This window comes from Oryx dammah, unplaced genomic scaffold (genome assembly GCF_014754425.2).
Source record: "Oryx dammah isolate SB20612 unplaced genomic scaffold, SCBI_Odam_1.1 HiC_scaffold_9, whole genome shotgun sequence".
NCBI classification, from domain to species: domain Eukaryota; kingdom Metazoa; phylum Chordata; class Mammalia; order Artiodactyla; family Bovidae; genus Oryx; species Oryx dammah.
In genome coordinates, this window is record NW_024070193.1 from 2,058,234 (window position 1) to 2,079,232 (window position 20,999).

The window sequence follows — 20,999 nt, forward strand, 5'->3', positions numbered from 1 at the left end:
CCCTACAGGGTTCAGCCGGAAGGGAATTAGCGCGGCGCTTTGTAGCAGTCACGTGCTGCTGCAGTAACGCTGCCTGACAAACCGTCCCCAGCGTCGGTGAGCTTGTAAGTGCCATCACTCACACCCAGTGCCAGGCGGCTGGGGATGGGGACGCGTGCCTCAGGTGCCCTGGGCCTCCTTGTGCTTCTGTCAACGGCAGGAGCACATGGAGGGTGGGGGAAGCTGGTGAGGCCTCTTTAAGCCCAGGCTCTGGATGGACACGTGGTCACTTCCACCCATACTCCGCTGGCCAAAGCAAGTCACATGACCTCCATGGCGGCGGGGGGATGTGTTCAGCCTTGGGGGAGGTGCAGGGAGTCGGAGGGCTGGGATGAACGTGCAGCCGACGTACCACCTGTTACCCTGGTGCCACCGCGGGCTGGCGGGTAGGGAGGCAGCCAGGTGTCAGGAAGGCCACTCTGCAGATGGGGGAACACGAGCCCCCTCCGACCGCAGATGGTGGGCCTGCACCTCAGCCACCTCATCTGTAAACCCCGTGCCTTTCCCACCCACCTGGACACCCAGGCTGTGGTCTGTCTCAGAGCTGGTGTCTCAGACCTTGAGATATAACGTGTCCAAGACGGCCCCCTCCCCGCCCCCAACACACACAGACACAGAGAAACAGGAGGAGACAGAGAGAAACAGAGTTATTTTTTGGCCAAACTTAGGAATTCTAGAGGAGAAAAAAAAACCCTATATGCAGTGCTCTATTTTTAGCACGAAATGGTGCTGAAAGCATTTTTTGGCACCCTTGAGAGAGTGAAAGTTGCTTGGTTAGCTTGGGAACAGAAAACGGAGGCAAGTCACCGGGTTTTGTCAACACCCTCGCCTCCGGCCGGGTCTGCTGTTTCCAGTAGCACGTGCTTTAAGATGACAGTGACGCCCGGGGAGAAGAAAGCCCAGACCTCTCAGCCGTAGGCCCGGGTGTCCGTCCAGCTCTGTCAGGGGTCAGAGTGCCTGAGATGAGCAAAGGGAGAAAGACGCAGTGATCAGTGAGACCAGCTGGGCAGACCCTGACACCTTTCCATTTTCATCTGGAGGAAGTTGAGGGGGTCGACACCCCGACCTCCAGTCCACCCTGAGGGAACACCATACGTGATTGTTTCCTGAGGGAACAATCATCCGTGGCCCTCACCTCCAGGGGCTGGGAAGAGCCGTGGACGCCACCTCTGGCCGACAGGTAAGGTGGGAGCTGTTTGCTGAGGAGCCTTCCAGAAGAGAAGCCTTCGGTCCTTAGAAAGAGACAGGGAGAGTTTGTCTCTGCGCTTCTTCTGGACGCTGCTGTGTCCAGTCGTGATGTGATACCTGGATCCTGGCAGCCCTCTTGTGCCTCTGAGGGGCGCGCCTGAGGGCTGTGCTGACTTGTATTGAGTGCTGCGTGCCAGGCAGGCCCTGTGCTGAGCATGTGTGCACATGGGTGTGCCAGTCACTCAACTGTGTCCAACGCTTTGCCCACCACCCTCCTCTGTCCATGGGATTCTCTGGGCAATCTCTCTAGAGGAGATTTTCCATTCTCCCCTGTCCTGGGTCTCCCACATTGCAGGTACCTTCTTTACCGTCTGAGCCACAGGGGCACATGGTATCATTACATGCTTTCTAGGTGTTCCTGTGGACCAGACTCCGGAGACATACCAGGTCTGTTCCCATCCTCGAGGCTGGACCAGCCAGGGTGGGGCAGTGGGGTTAATGATGGTCACAGAGATCCCTCAGAGGGGAGGGAGGCCTGGGTGTGCAGCCAGAGCAGAGAGGCCCATAGAACAGCCCCGCTCCCCATATTCACACAACGGGAAGTGGCAACGCTAGGCCTGGGTCAGCTCCGGGCAGGACGCGTGGGACTCCGGCAATAATCACACTCGTGTTAAGAAATTAAATCGAGCTTTATTAAATAAACCAAGTAGAAATGCGCCTATTTACATCCAAGTTGTCAGTTTGAGCTCAAGTAATACGCCAAGGCACAATGCTTCCTGTCTCTGGCTTTAAAAAAATAAATTGCGTGGTCCAGCCCCGAAGGACTGAGGCAGATTCAGGCATACGGCTCAGGGTCAAAGCTGGAGGCCCCACGGCAGGGTCCACGCGCACCAGGCTCTGGGGCTTTCTGGGGTGGTGCGGCTCCCCGGCCACGGGAGGGCTGCGTCCTGGAGGTCTCAGCTGCCACATGGATGAGGGCTGGGCGGGAGGCAGTTTTCCGAGCTGCCTCCTCCCTGGCCCGTCTGCGGAGCTGCCTTGAGGGAGCCCGTCCTGCAGGGCGCCGGAGGCTCAGATCGGCGAGGTGCTTCGCACAGAAGGAGCGGCAGAGAACGCGGGCCTGTGCGTGGGCAGAGGTCTGAGCACACGGTCAGCGCCTGGCTCGAGCTCAAGGACGCCTCCCTGATTCGACTCTGAAGCCCCTGTGCTGATAGTGAAGCCGGGACAGGCAGGACGGGCTGTCCCCCGGGGCAGAGGCCAAGTTTACCGCCGAGGAAAACAAAGAACCACAGAGGAGACTGTCCGTTCACAGTGGCCCTCGGTGGGGGCAGGAGGCAAGGCTCCCAGCTGCGAGAGTTTCAGCAGCCCCTGAGGCTGATCTGGGCACCCTGGCCCAGCCCTGAGGCTCCTCATGTGGCCCTGGGGTGGCCCAGGCCACTCGCGTCCATTCACTCCAATCATGTTCCAGCAGGAGCCGGACGCGGGAAATGTCGGGTTTCCAGAGAGAAAAGAACTCACACAAATAAAAACATCACTGACAAAGTCCTTTCCCTGAGAACACTGCTGTCACAGCATCTACAGAGCCCCTGGTCCAAAGACGGCCGCCTGCTCTAAGTCCTGAGAACGGTGTGATTCTAGAGACCCCAAAATAACAAAAGCTGCCTGTGCTTCAAGAAACCACAGACACCAGGTCGAGGAGGGAGCCAAAGTCTTCGCCTCTGCAAGACTCTGAGTAAAGCAAAACAACAATAAAAGCAAAAAAAAAAAAACCCAAACAACAAACTTAAATTCCTACATGTAAGATTGAGCTCTTGGGGACAGCCTAGACTCCAGTTACAGGCAGGGGGCGGCGGTGATGGTGGCAACGGCGGCTGGGCTGGAGCTCGCTCCAGGCTGGACCCAGCAGGCCTGTCCCCGGGGGCGGTGGGGGCCCAGGGTCTCGGCCCGCTGCCTAGTGGGACGGGTACGATGGGCTCCACAGCCCCGAGGCGGGGCTGGTTCGGCGGGCAGGAGGGAGTGCGTTGAAAGGTGTTGGCCATGAGGCAGCAAAATCTAGGCAGGAAGAGAGACATGGTCAGCCCAAGGGAGACCTCGACGCCCCCGGACCCTGCAGGCCCACGCCAGATGATGGTCAGGAAGCGGCCCAGGCTCCCGGGCCGGTAGGCGGGGTACACAGGGGCCTGCCAAGCTGCACAGGCAGAGGCCTGGGCCACAGCCTGACCTCCCAGAGCGCACAGCCTGCCAGGCAGAGACTCAGGATCCCAGGACCACATCCCATCCAGGGCGCACTCGGGGAAAGGGGCAGTGAAAGCTGCAAGAACAGACTCCAACGTGTGTGGGCGGAAGGGTCTGGAGTGCTCAGGAGGCAAGGTGAAGCCCCCGGCGCGGCTCCCGCAAAACAGGGAGGCGTGTGCTGGGGGATGCGGGTTGCCAGGCGAGCGCCCACTGCAGGGCAGCTGACCAACAGGACAACAGACAGTCAACAAGAGGACGACTCTGGGATCAGAGTCGACACAGGGGAGCGAGCTGCGGAGCAGTCCACGGCCTCCCCTGGGCGTTACAGGCCTGAGCGCCAGCCCGGACAAGGGCTGTGACTCTGGGGTCCACGACACGTGGACGGTCTTGTTACCCAGCAACGTGCATCTATACAGAAAGCTGTGTCCTCTTCCAAGAAACTCAGGCCCCTCGAACCCAGGCCAGGCCCCCTTGTAGGTCAGTAGACACCTCCTCAAGGAGTCTTTGTGTAGAGGAGGGAACCCTTGGAAGGGAATCGGGAGACACGGGGCCGCCATGTACAGCAGTGCAGGTTGTACTGCACAGCCCCGGGGACACCACTCGCGGGGTCACCAGGGCCTCAGGACCGCAGAGACAGCTGGATTACGAGGAGGAGCGAGTCACGCGATTCTTCTCTGAGCAGCATCTCCTCAGGACCGCCCATCCGCCCCCTGCTGAGAGCCCTAGGAAGCAGCGCCAGTGGGTGGGAACCAGTTGCCGAGCACACTGGCAGACCCAGCGTCCCTGGCCCCAGCCCCTCCACCTTGCCTGGTCTGCCCCGGGGAAAGCTCTCCTTGCCCAGGACCGGCATCCATCAGCTCCCGTTCCCCCGCCAGTGCCCGGACCTGCCCTCTGGGGCTCACAGCCCAGCTGCAACTCATGCCCAGGGCCGGGCCGCATGAGACCCGGGGTCCCCCCACCCCCGGACCGTTCCGTGGGGCAGCTACTCACAGTGAGGACTGTGCTGAGGGCTGGCTCTCGGGGAGAGAGCTGGCGTGGCGGGGGGCTCCCGAGGCGCGCAGACCACGTGGTAGGCTGAGAGCGGCATGAGCGGCTATTAGAGTGGGGGTGGGGATGGCAGGGCAGATGGAGCGGGGGGTGGGGACGCGGTGCGCCCAGCTCACCTATGATCGTGGCTGCCGTCCCAGCCAGCAGGGCGAAGAGCGTGAAGAACATGGCCTGGTAGGAGTCCAGGATGTGCTGGAAGAGCCCGGCGCCGTCTGCAACCCGGGACACAATCACCAACGCGCCCGCAGAGCCCCAAGGGCTGTGCCGGTGCTCGGGGCGGGGGGCCAGGCTCAAGCCCAGTCAGCCCAGGCCCACCCTGTCCATCTCCTGAACGAACCCCCTGGGCCCCGGGCCGCCCCGTCCATCTCCTGAGCCCATCCCCTGGGCCCGGGGCCTGTCCCCCTCCATCTCCTGAGCCCACCCCCTGGGCCCAGGGCCTGCCCCTTCCATCTCTGGCTGCTTGAGCCCACCCCCCTGGGCCCAGGACCCTGCCTCCGGGAGCAGGGAGGAGGCTCAGCTGCTGCCCCTTCAGGGGCGTGCTGCCCCGAAAGCCAAGGCCATGCTCAAGAGGTACAATTCAGTCACATTTAACGGGACCCCCGGCTGCCCTGAGCGCAGATGGGGGTGAGGGGAGCGAAGCCCGCCTGCCCGTGACTCGGCCACTCGCTCCGGGCAGGGAGGCACATGCGTTTCTGCTCCTCCCGCCCCCAGACTCCCGGGTTCCGCTCCTGGCTGGACCATGCTGACCGCCCTCCCCCCGGGGCCCGTCCTGTGACTCACGAGCACCCGGGCCTCGGCGGTCCACCACGAAGGCCACGGTGACTGGGATGGTGACGGCCTGGTCAGTGTTGGGGCTGGAGAAGGTCAGGGAGGTGGACAGAGGCCCCTGGCTGCCGGCCGCGGGGTCCGAGATGCCGACTGTGTAGGTGACGAAGCTCGGCAGCCCCAGAGACTTCTCCTTCACGAAGGCCAGCACGGCTGGGGACCCCGACTTCACCTGGGAGAGATATCAGGGCTGAGGATGTGAATGCCGGCTCAGTCGTGTCCGACTCTCCGTGACCCCGTGGACTGTAGCTCGCCAGGCTCCTCTGTCCGTGGGATTCTCCAGGCGAGAATGCCGGAGTGGGGTGCCATGCCCCCCTGCAGAGGGTCTTCCCGACACGGGGATCGAACCTGCGTCTCTTGTGTCTCCTGCACTGGCAGGCGGGTTCCTCACCACTGCACCACCTGGGGAGCCCCAGGGCTGGGGGGCACACCGCCACTTCTTCCTGACACTCATGCTGCCCTGCTGGCTGGGCACAGCCAGCCGACAGGCGCGCAACCCACAGCGTCAGAGGAGCACGCTGTCTAGGCTGGGTGTTTTTCAAAAGGACAAATCAGCACCACGGAACTCTAATCAACAGCTCCTTTTAAATAATGCTGTGCTACGTGAGCCATCCCCAAACTCACTTCCCGAGGGGGCAACCGGAGCTCTGGCACTGGGCTGTCAGATGCCAGCAGCCCAGCCCAGGGCCCAGCAGACCCTCCCCCGTCAGCAGCCAATTCATCTCTGCCTCACTCTGCACCCGAGGGTGCCGCAACGAGACTGGAGAAGGCCGAGGAGACGCCGGCGAGCCCTGCACACAGCGCCCCGAGCCCCTCCCATGCTGCCGGGCCCCGGAACCCCCGTCCTCCACCACCCTTCAGCGCACGGGGCGGCCCAGGCCCAGAGCTGGGGACCTGCTGTGGCAGGCGTGCACATAGGTGCGATAGGTGAGGGCTCAGAGCTGCTCGCCCTGCTCTCGGTCACCACCGTCCTGCCCTGAACTCACTCGCGGACATGTGACGTGCTTGCTGAGCACGTGCTGCGGAGGAGAGGAGCAGCCATGCCCCTCACACAAGCATACAGGCCGACAGACAGTGCTGGGAAGACCCTGATGCCTGGAAAGACAGAGGCAGGAGGAGAGAGGGTAATAACAGAGGAGGAGATGGTTGGATGGCACCACTGACTCAATGGACATGACTTTGAGCAAGCTCTGGGAGACAGTGAAGGACAAGGAAGCCTGGCGTGCTGCGGTCCACGGGGTCACAGAGTCGGATACGACTTAATGACTGAACAATAAATAGCGATTCTGCTCGGGAAAAAGGGTGGTCAAGAGCGTCCAGCTCTGTGCTCATTCCCAGGAGAGGCGGCCCAGGACCTCATGGCTGCAGCTGGTCCTGCCTATCTCCCCTTCCCGGGGGCCTGGGCTCCCACCTGCTCAGCACTCACCTCCAGGTGCTCCAGAACCTCCATGGCACCAAAGACCTTCACCTCGGAGCTGGTGTGGTGGTTGCTCAGGAGGATTTTGGCCTGGTCGGCGTAAAGCCCCGGGCTGAAGGGCACCTCGGCCCCGGCCTGCTCTGTGGGGGTGGGGCTGCCCGGGAGGCTCGCTGTGACCAGCAGCGCCGTCCGCTTCAGGCTCAGGTGCTTCCGCTGCCGGTCCGTCAGTGGGAGCATCGTCACGGAGCACAGGTACCGGCCTGCAGAGACAGGGGCACCGTTCTGCCCAGGCCCCTCCCCACCCAGGCCCTGCTGCCACCCTTCCCCCTGGAGGCGCCCAGGTGAGGCATGCCCTCCTCCAGGGGCCTCCAGTGTCCCCGCCTGCCATGGGCCCCCCTTCTGGGCCCAAAGCTTCCGACTGTCCTGGAATCCTCCGTTCATGGTCTCCCCCTGAGCAGGAATGCAGGTCCGTCTCTGAATCCTGGGGCCCCACCAGGCTGGGTCAGAGCGGGGGTGAGGGACGGGTGAGCCAACACCGCAGCCCAGCACTGGCCCCACGCCCAGCGGGGCTGGCCCCCCCATAGCTGGCACCCCGGGTGCTGCAGGAGGTCCCACGGCTGCCTGGCTGGCACTGTTTGGGGTCCACGCCTGGCCCACGGCTGGTGCCTGGGCTGAGTGGCCACTGCCGAGGGTGCCTTGGGAGGCTCGGTGAGCAGGGGCCAGGGTGCCTGGGATGGGTCCCCCCGTGCCCCCGCCAGCCAGGCGCCTCGAGGCCAGTCCCTTCCTTTCCTCCTCCCCCACTGCTACCAGCTGGGAGCCCCCAGCAAGTCGGCCTCCTGGCTGACTCTGCGTCCTTCAAGCGGGGGTAACATCGACCCCATGTGGGGCCGTGCGGGCAAATGCACAGGGCCTGGGACAGCTGAGGGCCTACTCTGTGCTGAGCCCGAGCTCGGTCCTGCGCACAGCATGCCCGCAGGTGCAACCCCGGATCCTAGGAGTGGACAGAGGAGGGCCTCGCCTCGGCCTGCAGCCAAACCGGGCCACGAATCCTCAGAAAGAGCCAAGCAATGTGCTGCACGCCCGTCCACGGAGACTCACGGCAACACTGACTCAAGCTGGGCGCCGTGCAGGCTCGTCACGGGGACTGCCCTGAGCTGTCGCGGCTTCCGTGACGGCGGCCCTCCTCTCAGAGCCACCCCGTGGGGCCGGCCGCCAGCTCCGCAGCTCCGATCAGCAGGTCTGCAGAGCAGCTCCACTCCAGAGACGCCCGGGACTCTAAGAGCGAATGAGGGCCCTGCCTCCGCGGAGCCCCCCGCCAGAGCCTCATCATGCGGGCGGCGCAGGGCACCACCCTTCCTTCCCAGGTCTTGAGGGCAGCAGCCTCCAAGCTGAGTGAGAAGACCAGGAGAGGCCTTGGACCAGGCCTCTCAGCTCGGAAGCACATCCTCTCCCTGGGTGGAGGCAGCCACTGGGAGAGGCCGGCGCCTGGCATAGGAGTGCAAACCCTCCCGGAGGTCGCAGTGACCCGGACGCCAGGATGACCACATCCGTCCCCAGGTCAGGCTCCTGACAGACACGGGCCGCACGGACAGACTGCCATCGTGAGCCAGACACACCGCAGGCACACCCGGTGTGCAGGTCACATTCCCCTCCAGACCAACAGGCTCACCCAGGGCGGCGTCAAACTCAGGCTCCACAGTGAAGACCTCTCGTGCCGGGAAGTCAAAGACATCCTGCTTGAACTGCAGCTGGCAGCTAAGGAGGGCTTCTGGGTGCAGGGCGGCGATGCCTTCTGCCTGACCGGGGGAGCACTCACCTGCAGAAAGGGGCGCAGTGAGGGGCGCCACACCCAGGCCCCCGGCCCCCGCCTCAGCCCTCGCCTGCGGAGCCCAGCACAGGACGCCGGAGCAGACCACGCCGGGGCTGGCTGCTCTGAGAACCAGACCTGCGCCACAGCCCTCTTGATGACCACAGCTGATAAAGGCTGAGGGAATGGGCCATGTCAGCGTTTGCTCAGAGCCTGCGTCCAGAGAGCATCCAGAGGCTGGGCAGCTGGGTCTGGCCCACTAATGATGCACGCCGTCTGCCCCGGTCAGCACGTGTGTGTGTACATGCGCTCAGCCGTGTCTGACTCTCTGCGACCCTGTGGACTGTAGCCCGCCAGGCTCCTCTGTCCACGGGGATTCTCCAGGCAAGAACACTGGAGTGGGTTGCCGTGCCCTCCTCCAGGGTATCTTTCAGACCCAGGAACCGAACACTCGACTCCTGTGTCTCCAGCATTGACAGGCGGATTCTTTAGCACTGAACCACCAAGGGAAATGGGCAGTTCATCCCTGGACACCGGTTCCCCTTCGGCACCCTGTTCCTGTCCACGTACCCTGGAGCAGGGAGAGGCCGCCACAACACGGCAAAGCTGCTGCAGATTGGCAGCACTGGCATTTAATTCTACTGGTTAAGTGGTGGTTTTTTATTTATTTATTTATTTTTTAAAAAACAAAACAACCTGTATGGATGCACTTGGGTTTCCCTGGTACTCAGCTGGTAAAGAATCCACCTGCAACGCAGGAGACCCAGGTTCGATCCCTGGGTCAGGAAGATCCACTGGAGAAGGGAAAGGCTACCCACTCCAGTATTCTTGCCTGGAGAATCCCATGGGCAGAGGAGCCTGGCGGACCACAGTTCACGGGGTCGCGAAGAGTCAGACACGACGGAGCCACTAAGCAAGCGCAGCACGGGGACTCACTTCTCTCCGGCGGCTGCTGCCCAGGACTGTCGTGGGCAGGGCAGGAGGCTGACTATTCCACACGGGACTTGAATTACGAAAATCAGAATGAACAGCGAGGCCTGCTGGGCCAGCTTTTCAGGGCTGTGTGGTGGCATGGAGAGGCTTTCTCTGGTTGGGTGCCCGGGGCTGACATTGCATCGCCAAGCCCAGAAACGGGCAGTTTCTCAGCACTGGGCCTTCAGAAACGTCCCTCACTGGTTCTGCCTTAGAGGACTCGAATTTCTAAAGAGCTGGAAGGGGCGTTAAATGGGCCAGCCGGGGTTAAATGCCCGCTCAGGAGATGGGGAGGCGAGTCTGAGCAGGAAGGACACAGAGTCTGATCTGAAGGGCCCGCTCCCCAGCCCGGCAGGGGCCCCCAGGCCTCCTAGCCCCTCGCTCCCTACCTCTCAGGTTGGAGCTCCGGTCTCCCACGGTGACCATCACTTTGGAGGCCGAGACCTCCTGGAAGCTGCCCTGGATAGGGCGGGCGTACCGGGCCACGATCCTCTGAGGCAGGCTGACCACAATCTGGGGAGGAAGCCAGGGCGGGTGGTTGAGCGCCCGGGATCAGGTACTGCCCTTTCCGAGGTACGGGGGCAAGGCTGAGGCTCCAAGGCCACGGGATTTGCTTGGATGGGGCCGAGCTGGGCTAGACCCTATGCTGGCGGGACGCCCCCACGGAACCAGCTGCCTTTCCCAGCACGGGGCAGGGTCGATGTCAGGCCTGAAATCACGGGGTAGTCAGGGGTGGACTGAGGACTCTGGCTCCCCTGACAGCTACGGCCTCTTCTCTGAACGTCAGCTCGGTTAATTAATCTTTCAGTGAAGAGAGAAGGATCTATTTTACTTCAGTGCCATTTATTCAAGATGAACCAGCCTGAGCAGACTGCAGGCTCACACGGGCATTTTGAGGGGTGGTCTCTCCCCGTCACGCCTCCCATGCAGTGCCTCCTCCCCCGCCCCGGGGAGAGGCCCCAGGCCCAGCTCCACTCGCTCTTGCTCCAGGAGACCCTGTGTGTTCCCGCCGCCTCTAGGGCTGCAGAGCCCCCTCCATGCCCCCGACCCTTTGCCATCTTCAGAGTTCAACCCTGGAGCTCCTGACACAGCTGCCCAGCTGCGTGGTCCCCAGCCCCGCCGGGAGGAGCCACAGCCACCTCAAACCCCCGTTACCTGCCCCCAGCTCCACCTTCCTCCCTGCTCCCCTCTTCGCTCCCCTCTCGTCGCCCAGGCCAGACCCTGACGCTCACTCCCAAGGCTTCCTCCTCCCAAATGGTCACCGAGCTCTGATGACCCTCCCTCCTGAGTGTCTCCAAACCCTTGGTGTGCCCCACCCAGGGGCCCCAGGCCTCACTGCCCCCTCCCTCGGGCTCCTGGACTCAGCCAGGTACCAGGCAATCTTTCCAAACGTGCCTCTGATCGACATCACTCTTTGCCTTAAAAAATTTCTCTGATGAATCCCTACTGCACCTGGCCAAAGTTACAACGTCCTCACCCTGAACAGCAGCAGCTCATACACAGGAAGCACAAGTGGTACGCCAAGTACCGTCCTAAGGGCTTCACACCCGTGAACGACTCATTTATTTCACACAACATCAGCCCAGAGAGGTTCACACAGAGAGGTTAAAGGACAACCCGAGGTCACACCGCCTGTCCGTGACCAGCTGGGGTTTGAACCCACATAGCCTGGCCCCAGAGCCCACACACCTAACCATGCTAGGAGCTACCTGGAATTGAGCGCATGTTCTGATGGACAGGGAGGGCTGGTGTGCTGCAGTCCGTGGGGTCGCAAAGAGTCGGACACGATTGAGCGACTGAACTGAACCGAACTGTGATCCGATCGCAACGCCAGCCTCCACTGCCCCAGAGCTGGCTCTCAAAGCCTGCACACGTCTGCTGGGTGGCGCCCTGCTCTGCCAGCCCCGCCCCTACCCTCACCGCCCAAGCCTGTCCGGCTGCTCCCGGGGCTGCTCGGGGTGGGGGCACTGCTGTCAGCCACACGGTGCCTCTGTCTGCACTAGCTCGCCCCAGCAGCAGCGCTGAGCACGCCCGCTATTAGGTGACACTACTGGGCTCCACGGAGCACACTGCTCAGAGAACGAGACAGACGCGTGGAACACAGCCAGACTCCGCCCACTGATTCATTCTCGGCTGGAGACAGACAGGAGAGCGAGCGGTCTTGTTCGCCTCCACAAAGACTCGGAAGGTGACTTGCTGGGGGAGGCTGGCTTTGCCGGTGATGCCAAATTGCTGCACGGGGCCGCCCACGGCCACCACGCCCTGGGGGACGGCCACACGGACAGTCCTGCCCACGGGGCTCTGTCGAGGCGGCGTGGGCGCAGGAATGCCCCCAAGAGGCCGCCTCTGTCTTCCCACCGCTGTGGACAGGGGGGCCGGCAGCCTGCGAGGAGGGGCCTGCCCCCACAACCAGGCTCGTGACCCCCAGCCAACTGCCTCGCGAGGCCCTGGAGCTTCTTACATGAAGAAGAGAAGCAGTCAGCAGGGAAGACGAGCTTTCCACCCCCGGGGAGTCCAACACGAGTGCCCGAGGCCCACCTCCTTGTAGGTCCTCAGGTGCCCGGCGACCTCATAGTAGACAGTCACGGAGCCTGCCTGCCGGGCCACGGCCGTGCCCGTCTTGGGGTCGACGTGGAGGACACTGCTGGCTGACGAGCTCCAGGTCCCGGGGACTCCTGGGAGGGGAAGCTGCGCGTGACCCTCTTTCCCACGCCTCACACTCTAGTCGTTCCCATCTAGCCTGGCTCACTGGGCAGTGTCCCCGCTGCCCCAAGCCTGCCCCCACCCTCCCCTAGCTCCTGGCCATGCCATCTGCTCCCTGAGTGGCCAGGGCCCTTGCCCAATGCCTCCCCGCCGGGAACCTCAAGGTCATTTCCCATTCTGGGTGACCCGGGTGCTGGTCCTCCAGGGCTGGCCCGCAGCATTGCCCCCGCTCAGCTACCCTGCTACGCAATCCTTTTTACACAAAGCAGGTGGCAGACTCTGAGCTGTCACTAGACGGTGGTCCTTAGTAAAAAGCCAACCTCGTTATATAATAAACATGATGAGAACATTCAACAACCACCTTCTATTGCAGCAAATAATATCTGCTTTTCTTTAAAGGCAGTGTGTAACTTCGTTTTAAATTGAGTTTGTTATCATTGTGGCTCAGACGGTAAAGCGTCTGTCTACAATGCGGGAGACCTGGTTCCAATCCCTGGGTTGGGAAGATTCCCTGGAGAAAGAAATGGCAATCCACTCCAGTACTATTGCCTGGAAAATCCCATGGACAGAGGAGCCTGGTAGGCTACAGTCCATGGGGCCGCAAAGAGTCGGACACGACTGAGCGACTTCATTTTCATCGACTCTTTTGCAACCCCCTGGCCCACAGCCCGCCAGGCTCCTCTGTCCGTGGGAGTCTCCAGGCAAGAACACTGGAGTGAGTGGCCATGCCCTTCCAGGGAATTGCAGGCAGATTCTTTACCATCTGAGCCACCAGGTCCCTGTAAAGGGCCAGACAGTAAGTATTTGGGGTTGGACATGCCTGACCGTCTCTGACGCTGCCACTCAGCACGCAGATGAAAACGGCCGCTGACACAGGGAGCTGGGGGTGTGGCTGAGCACCACTTACAGCCCAGTGCAGAGGGAGGCCGCAGGCTGGCTCCGGTCAGGACAGCGGTTTTCCGATGCCCGCTCCAGAACCTCACCAAACTCCACATGCACACCAGCCTCCGGGGGCAGAGCAGCCCTTCCTGCCTCCCAACCCAAGACACACATCCCTCGGCCGGAACCCCTCGTACCTTCCGGGCTGACGAGTACCGTGGCCAGACAGAGGACATCCCCCACCACCACCGCCCCGGACAGGTCGGGGGAGATGGCCTGCAGGACGGGCAGCGGGACAAAGTCGGAGAGGCCGCCGTGCGCCGCGTCCCACGCCCTGAGCAGCGTCAGGCCCACGCTGACCGTGCGGATCACGCAGGTGTTGTTGGCGACGCCCTTCCCAATCTGCACAAACTCGTCCCTGCAGCACAGGAGACACGGCTGTCAGTCTTGGGAGTGGCCCCAGCTCCCAAGGAGGGGCTGGCACAGGGCCCCGGCTGGGCCCCGCGCCTGCCCACTGCGCCCTGATGCTGCCCCGCTCAGGTTCATGGAGCAGCTGTTCTAGGTGAGGGGTCTCAGGCCATACCAACCAGACTCCCCCACCATCCACGGCCCAGACAGGACAGCCAGCTTCAGCACCCCCACGTCCCACGGGGAGGCCGAGGCCCAGAGCAGGTGATGAGGCTGTGTTCCCAGCCAGCCCGAGCAGGAAACCAGGGCACTCTGGGGACACGGGAGGCCCTCAACCGAGTAGCTGGGACAAGGCATCGGCCCGTCCACCTGCTTTCTCATCTGCCGAGTGGGGCTGACCAGGTACCCACATCACAGGCTTGACGGGAGCTGCAAACCCGGTCAGCAGCTGGAAAGAGTTAAGGTCAGGCCAGGCGTGCGGGCACCCGCGGGCAATCGGGGACCCCTGTGGGCTGGAAAGAGCTAAGGTCAGGCCAGGTGTGCGGGCACCCACGGGCACTCGGGCTGGAAAGAGCTAAGGTCAGGCCAGGCGTGCGGGCACCCACGGGCACTCGGGCTGGAAAGAGCTAAGGTCAGGCTAGGCGTGCGGGCACCCACGGGCACTCGGGCTGGAAAGAGCTAAGGTCAGGCCAGGCATGCGGGCACATGCGGGCACTCAGGCTGGAAAGAGCTAAAGTCAGGCCAGGCGTGCAGGCACCCACGGGCACTCGGGGACCCCTGTGGGCTGGAAAGAGCTAAGGTCAGCGCCAGGCGTGTGGGCACATACGGGCACTCAGGGACCCCTGCGGGCTGGGAGGGACAGCTGGGCTGAGCAAGCGGAAGGTCAGGGCCCCTGCTCCACGGCCTCCCTCCCCACGCCCCCACCTCCCGAGCCCTGACCGCTCTCTTGGAGACGGATGCGCCGGCCACAGAAGGGCCCGTGTGACTTCCGCAGGGGAGCTGGGGCGCTGGACAAGGGGTGGCCTGTGCCCCAGGCCTGCAGACACCCTGCTGTGTGCACGGAGCACCCCACAGGCCAGAGGCCCTCGTGACCACAGCCTCAGCTGGTGGCCCCAGGGACGAGGCCACTTTCTCACACGACAGGTGCAGACATGGAAGCCTGGAGGGGTGACCTGTCCATCCAGGCTCACAGGCCCAGAGAGGGCAGAGCCAGGCTTGACTCAGGCCTGACTCCAGACCCCGTTCTCCCAGTGCCCAGGCCCAGGTGTGCTCAGCGTGGGGCACATGTCTGCTGCAGGGCCCGCGGGAAGCCCAGGCTGCAGGGGTCACCAGCCCCCAGTCAGGACCTGCTGTGCCCGGAGAGGGCGTGCTGGGGCCCCGCTGTCTCCTTCCGGGCCCGAGGCTCCTCTCAGCTCCTCCTGGCTTGGCCTACACCCCCCGAGGCTCCTCTCAGCTCCTCCTGGCTTGGCCTACACCCCATGAGGCTCCTCTCAGCTCCTCCTGGCTTGGCCTACACCACCTGGGACGGTGGTCCTCAGCCTTGACAATCACCCCAAGGCCTTGTTACGCCAAGGGCCCTGAGAGCGTGCACTGAGAGTCCCTGGGCAGTGGTGATGCTGCCGGGCGGGGCCCACGCTTCGGGCAGGTCTAGCCTGGGGCCACAGCTCTCTTTCCTGGAGACCACTCCCCTCTTCCTCACACTCAGCCTGAGGCTGCAGTTCTATTCCCGAAGTGTCGGCCGGAAAGAACTGCCCTTGCAGCGCAAATGGGGCCTGGTGTTCAAACCCTGCTCTCAGGCTGTGTGGCCTGAGACACGCGGCCTGACCTCTCTGGCCCGCGACAAATGGGCAGCAGCGAGGAGTCAGCAAGACAGCACGTGGGCGGGCCTGCACCCAGCAGAGGCCAGTGACCGTCCACTCCGTCCTCGCCGGCCCCTGAGCGTTGGAAGGCATGCGTTTCTCCGATCAGCTTTTGCAGAGGGAGCAGCGAGCGTGGTGCGTCCACTGACTGCAGGGCCAGGGCTGTCTACGTCTCCCCTGCAGCCCAGCTCCCACAAAGTCATACTACAACCCTCCAGCCACAAGCCCCGACCTCTGGGCTCCGCTTCCTGGGCATTAGGGGATGTCCCTGCCGAATGACTGTCTCATAATAAAGACTCTCGGCAACAGTCCCTCACGCCCGCGGCCTGGCTGGGCCTGGTGTTTCTCCCGGGGTCCTGAGAGTGGGGTGAACGCCCTGCTCTTGGGAACCATGAGTGACGAACTCATCCTTCAGCAGCGCTGGCTTCTGCCCATGGTCATCGGTCACTGTGTGAGTCAGATCTGGATGTGACGGAGACGTGACTTCACGTGGGGAACGCAGGGGGCCCACCGCCTACCTGTTAGTTGCAAAGTTGAGGATGGAGTTGTGAGCATGGAAGACGTCTCCAGAGTTGTCGTGGAAGTGGACAGTGAAGGTCACGGTCACGCCCAGGGGCAGGGCTGCCAGGGCCTCCTTGTTCCGAGTGTGCAGGGCGGGGCTCATGGAGATCCTCAGGTAGGCAACAGGGGACACCTGGGGACAGCGAGCAGCTGCGGCGGCAACGGCGCCAGGGACGCCCCCCGAGACCCCCCCGAGGACAGGCGCCGCTCCCGCTGCTCCCCCACGCAGGACGCCTGCGGGCGAGACCGCCGTGGGGTCTCGGAGAGACAGGCCCGGCCCAGATGCTGGCCCTCCTCCTCCCTGCGGTGGCTGGCCTCATTCCGAGGAAATCTAACCCCCAAGTCAGAGTCCATGACTGTGAAAAATTAGATCATTATTCATGTTGCAAAAACATCCCCTGGGCTTCGAACGCTGGGCTACGTCGGAGGACCTGGCTCTCCAGGCATATAGAGTAGAAACGGTGTCCGCGCGGACGGTGGTGGTGTCGGGGGTCCACTGCATGCTGCCGAGGTGCCCAGAGGGGCTCCTGGGAAAAGGGGGGATGGGAAAGGACGGGGGGATGGGAAAGGGCGGGCGGGGGCACAGGACGGGGGAGGGGAAAGGACGGGACGACAGCTCTGGGAGCCTGGGAACCTGAGGTCCTTAGAGAGCCAGCTTGGTTCTCTGTCTCCAGTAAAATCCATTGTAGCCAAAACGCCAGCCCCTCAAAGACCCCGCTTCCAGGGATGGGCACACAGCTGGCACTCAGTACCATCTGGTGACCCGTGACGAGTCCTCAGTCACTTTCGCTTACTCAGAAACTAGGGTTGAGAGTTCCCTGCTAGACGCCCATCTTGAAACAAAGACACTAGTAAGGAAAGAGGCCCAGGACCCAAGCAAAGTCTAAATATTAATATTCAAGAGGTCATGTATTTGCTCTGTCAGCAAGGATTACTTCGTGGTTGTGATGAGATGTGCAAAGAAAATTCTGTTCAGGATAAACCCTGGGACCCGATCCAGGGGACTCCCAAGGAGAACATCCCGTCCTCAGGAGCACAGAGAGGCATGCTGGGCACGGTGGCGGGGGCAGGGAGACCAGAGGGCACCAAGCCGGGGCAGGCCGACGTGGGCTGGAGCCCAGAGCCTGACTCCCAGCCCCCGGGCGGCCTCGGCGACTCGATTGCCTTGCCTGCGAGACGGGGCTCCTCACCCTTCCGGTGCTGTCTGTGACCGAGTGCTTTCTGGGCCAGGACACAGCACATGCTGAGTTCGTCTCGCTTAGGTGTCTGCTGATCCAGGCACTGCTGGCCAGACAGGACACCAGGGTGCCAGTCCTGCAAACCTCACACGGCTCTGGGCCCCAGTTACTCATCTGTGAACAGAGCTCGTTGCCATCAGTCATGTCCAGGGATCTTTGCTCTGATGCCCAGGAGATGCTGCGGCTTTTCACCTGTTGCTGCTGTTCAGTCGCTCAGGCGTTTCTGACTCTCTGCAGCCCCACGGATGGCAGCATGTTAGGCTTCCGTGTCCTTCACCATCTCCCAGAGCTTGCTCAAACTCATGTCCATTGAGTCGGTGATGCCATCCAACCATCTCATCCTCTAGCATCCCCTTCTCCTCATGCCTTCAATCTCTCCCAGCATCAGGGGCTTTTCCAGTGAGTCAGCTCTTTGCATCAGGTGGCCAAAGCATTGGAGCTTCAGCTCCAGCATCAGTCCTTCCAATGAATATTCAGGACTGATTTCCTTTAGGATGGACTGGTTGGATCTCCTTGCAGTCCAGGGACTCTCAAGAGTCTTCTCCAACACCACAGCTCAAAAGCATCAATTCTTCGGCGCTCAGCTTTCTTTATAGTCTCACCTAGGACCTTTAATAGTGTCTTACAATTTCTTGGCTAGAAGGTGAGCATCTTTACTTGCACATCTGCAAGGGGAAAACAGTACTACTGCTATTACTCCAAAAAGGAGGCAGACGAGATCCTACCTTGACAGCAACAATGATGGTCTGGTTGGCCCCGAAAGCTTCTTGGGCGGTCACTTCGACTGTGGACGTGCCAATCACGGACCCCGACGCCAGGAAGCCCTTCTCGTCGACATGCACGACAGGAACCTTCTCTGGCCCGTCCAGGACGCGGTAGCTCACAGAGGCAGCACCATCCCTTGGGAAAAGGAAACACACGCATGCTCGCAGACAACAGCGGCGAGACGGCCACGGAGAGGGGCCTGGGGTTCGGGAGTTCTGCTGCTCGCAGGGGAAAAAGCAGCACAGTCCTGGCCTCACGATGCACCAGGCCGCCGTGCACAGCCTGCTGCAGCTCACTGGCCACTGATGGGAAACCTAACTTGGAAAAGCAAGGCTTTCCAGTAGAGCAGCACCTTCCACAGCCAGCCGGCGGGAAGCATGTGGGCGCTGAGGTCTCATGAGCCGCACGGACGCTTGCAGTCAAAAGACCCTTCATTTTAAGGCTTCCCTGGTGGCTCAGTAGGTAAGAATCTCCCTGCCAGTGCGGGGGACACAGGTTCTATGCTGGTCCGGGAAGGTTCCAAGTGCTGCGGACCAACTAAGCTTGCGCAGCACGACTACTGAGCCTGCGCTCTGCAGCCTGTGAGCCGCAACTAGCGAAGCCTAGAGCCTGCGCTCTGCAGCGAGGGACGCCACTGACACGAGAAGCCCGTGGGCTGAGCAGGACGGAGCCCAGAGGCCGTCCCAACGGCCCACCAGCAACTGTGCGTCTTCAGACACACAAGTCCCCTCTCCCGGCCTCGGCTCGCTCAGCTGTGAAACGGGAGCGACGGCCTGGCCCTGTCCTATTTCCACCAATCACCGGATAAAAACGGGCTGTTACTATAATAAGAATGTGGTTCAGAAAACTACCGATAGCGTTCACCCGAGAGAAGACAAATGACACAGTCTCTTTTGCTCTTTTACATATTCACGATGTTACAAAGAAAGTTAAGGAAAGAAAAGCTCCCAGGCCCGCCCCCCATCACCCTCCGTGCTGCAGCCCCTCGAATCCCCCGCAGACGACTCCTTAAGCAAATGGCACCGCTTCTGCCTCAAATTCCTGCCCCTCCATCAACGGCCTCCTCTTAACCTGCGGGACTCCCAGGCACCCTGCGAGACCTGACCCCTGCACGTCCACGGGGGCCGTGCCTCCCCAGAATCCTGGCACGGAGGCCCTCCTTTGGGCTGTGGCTGTGGCTTTCTTCCATTACAAGCCTTCTCACACGACCCTCCCCTCTCCCTGACCAGACTCCTCCAAGGCGCCTCTATCATCCCTCTGGGATCCAGAGTCCAGCTCAGAGCCCAGCACTGACCCTTCTGGCTGCATGCTCACCGTGTGTGTGTGTGTGTGTGTGTGTGTGTGTGTGTGTGTGTGTTTCTCCAAAGTCCTTGCAAGTCCCGACTTTGCAACTGCAGCTCACACACAAGGCATCGCTGCCCAAAGCGCCGCCTCAGAACACAGGGCAGGAGTCTGTGTGCCGCAGGCCTCAGGACCCGCCTCTCAGCCTTCACAGGTCTCCACCACCCAGGAGGGGCCGGGACCTGCATTTGTCATGCCCCTCCCCCCAGCTGATGTCCCAATTCCCAGGCTACACTGAGTGGCAAGTCTTAAAGACATGGGCATCTGAGAGACTGCACCCCTCCAAGCTGGCACTTTTCCGCCTTTGAAGACGTGGATTTGTGCAGAAAGCATGAGGCATTCTGGGCCGCAGGGAGGAGAAGGGCCCAAGGGGAGATGCCGCAGACGAGCATGGGCCATCCCCGTGGCTGAGAGGAGGAGGACGGCAGGGCACGCGGCTGGCCCTCGGCACTCACGGCTCCTGCCGACGTTGACAAATGAGCCGTCGGATGTGAGCGCAGCCTCTCGACCCACATGGAGCCGCGCTGAGTCACATACCTGTTTGTCTGGAGCTTGATGAATGAGTTCGGTGACATGAGCACGTGCTCCGCTTCTACTTCAGGGCTCAGCAGCCGCAGCTTTTCAAACACCTGGGGGAGAGGGCGAGTTCCGCTCTCCTGTGATCCAGAGAGACCCGGGTGCACCCCGCTAGGAGCTGGGGTGTGGCGGTGAGCGCTGAGCGCGTGCTGGGCAGGAGCAGCAGATGCGCTGGGGAGGCCCCCGGGGCTCTTCAGGGGGCGGGGGCGCGACCCTCCGAGCTCTCAGGGTGTGCGTGTGAAAGGCGGCACGCTCAGCGATGGGGCCTAGGGTCCTGCTCGGCGACACTGCCAGGCTGGGGAGGCTCTGTCTGAATTCTCTTTCCCCCAGCCAGACATGCTCTCCACATCAGCCCCTCCCACAACCACCCCCCAGGCACCCCCTCAGCCCCACCTCGCACCCTCTCTGCCTGCCAGGCTCCTGCTGAATCCCACAGAACCGGGACAGGGTGCCTGGTGACCTCTGGCCAGTGCTGATACACCTGATGATGTTGGGGAGATCTGCCCCTGCCCCTCCCCGGCAGCCCCGAGCCCACGAGGCAGCCCTCCCCCAGGGACTCCAGACCGCTCTCTGCACGCAGCCCACTGTGCCCACACCCTTCTAAGGCCCTCTGTCTGAGGACCCTCGGGCTGCTGGCACCCTTGACACTGAGCCTGGGTGCTGAGCACACCTTGCGGCTCCCCGCTGGCTTCTGATACGATCAGGCCAGCTCGACGCTCCGAGGGCCTGTGTCTAAAACCAAACGGGTGATTTCTGAAGAGGAAATTGGCCTACGTCCCCTCCGGCCCAGCAGCTGCTCCGAACACACACTCAGGCGCACCTTCCTCATCAGTAAAAAGGGTCCCGAGGGAAGCATCCTGGGCGCGCTCACCTCCCAGAGCTGGGGACGTGCAGGACACTATGGAGGAGCGGGGGTCCCTACACGGGGCACAGCCTCGGGGTCAGGGTGACGAGGGGGCCTGGGGGCTGTGACCGGGGGTCTCAGCTCTATCAGTGAGAGGCTGTCTCATCTGCCAGTTTGGCCGGAGGCATCACTCCATGTCTCCAGAATGAGCTGCACACTGGGCTTTTAGACAAAATCCTACTATTTTTCAACATTGGCAACAAATAAAAAACTGTTTTGAAGCATTGAATGAGCCAAA

At 62.1% G+C, this 20,999-nt stretch overlaps 1 protein-coding gene across 1 annotated transcript in view; it reads right to left on the minus strand.

The window, feature by feature from the left end:
- Positions 1-1,897: 1,897 nt before the first annotated feature.
- The window catches only part of NUP210 (nucleoporin 210), an 89,682-nt gene continuing 70,580 nt past the window's right edge, over positions 1,898-20,999 (minus strand). The window contains exons 31-42 of the mRNA XM_040247263.1: positions 19,819-19,910; positions 17,901-18,075; positions 15,895-16,070; positions 13,307-13,527; positions 12,066-12,202; positions 9,917-10,040; positions 8,418-8,564; positions 6,758-7,008; positions 5,287-5,503; positions 4,623-4,718; positions 4,450-4,533; positions 1,898-3,276 (exon numbers count right to left, since the gene is read on the minus strand). Coding sequence (XP_040103197.1) covers positions 3,176-3,276; positions 4,450-4,533; positions 4,623-4,718; positions 5,287-5,503; positions 6,758-7,008; positions 8,418-8,564; positions 9,917-10,040; positions 12,066-12,202; positions 13,307-13,527; positions 15,895-16,070; positions 17,901-18,075; positions 19,819-19,910 — 1,821 coding nt within the window. The 3' untranslated portion in view covers positions 1,898-3,175. The remainder of the gene's footprint in view (positions 3,277-4,449; positions 4,534-4,622; positions 4,719-5,286; positions 5,504-6,757; positions 7,009-8,417; positions 8,565-9,916; positions 10,041-12,065; positions 12,203-13,306; positions 13,528-15,894; positions 16,071-17,900; positions 18,076-19,818; positions 19,911-20,999) is intronic.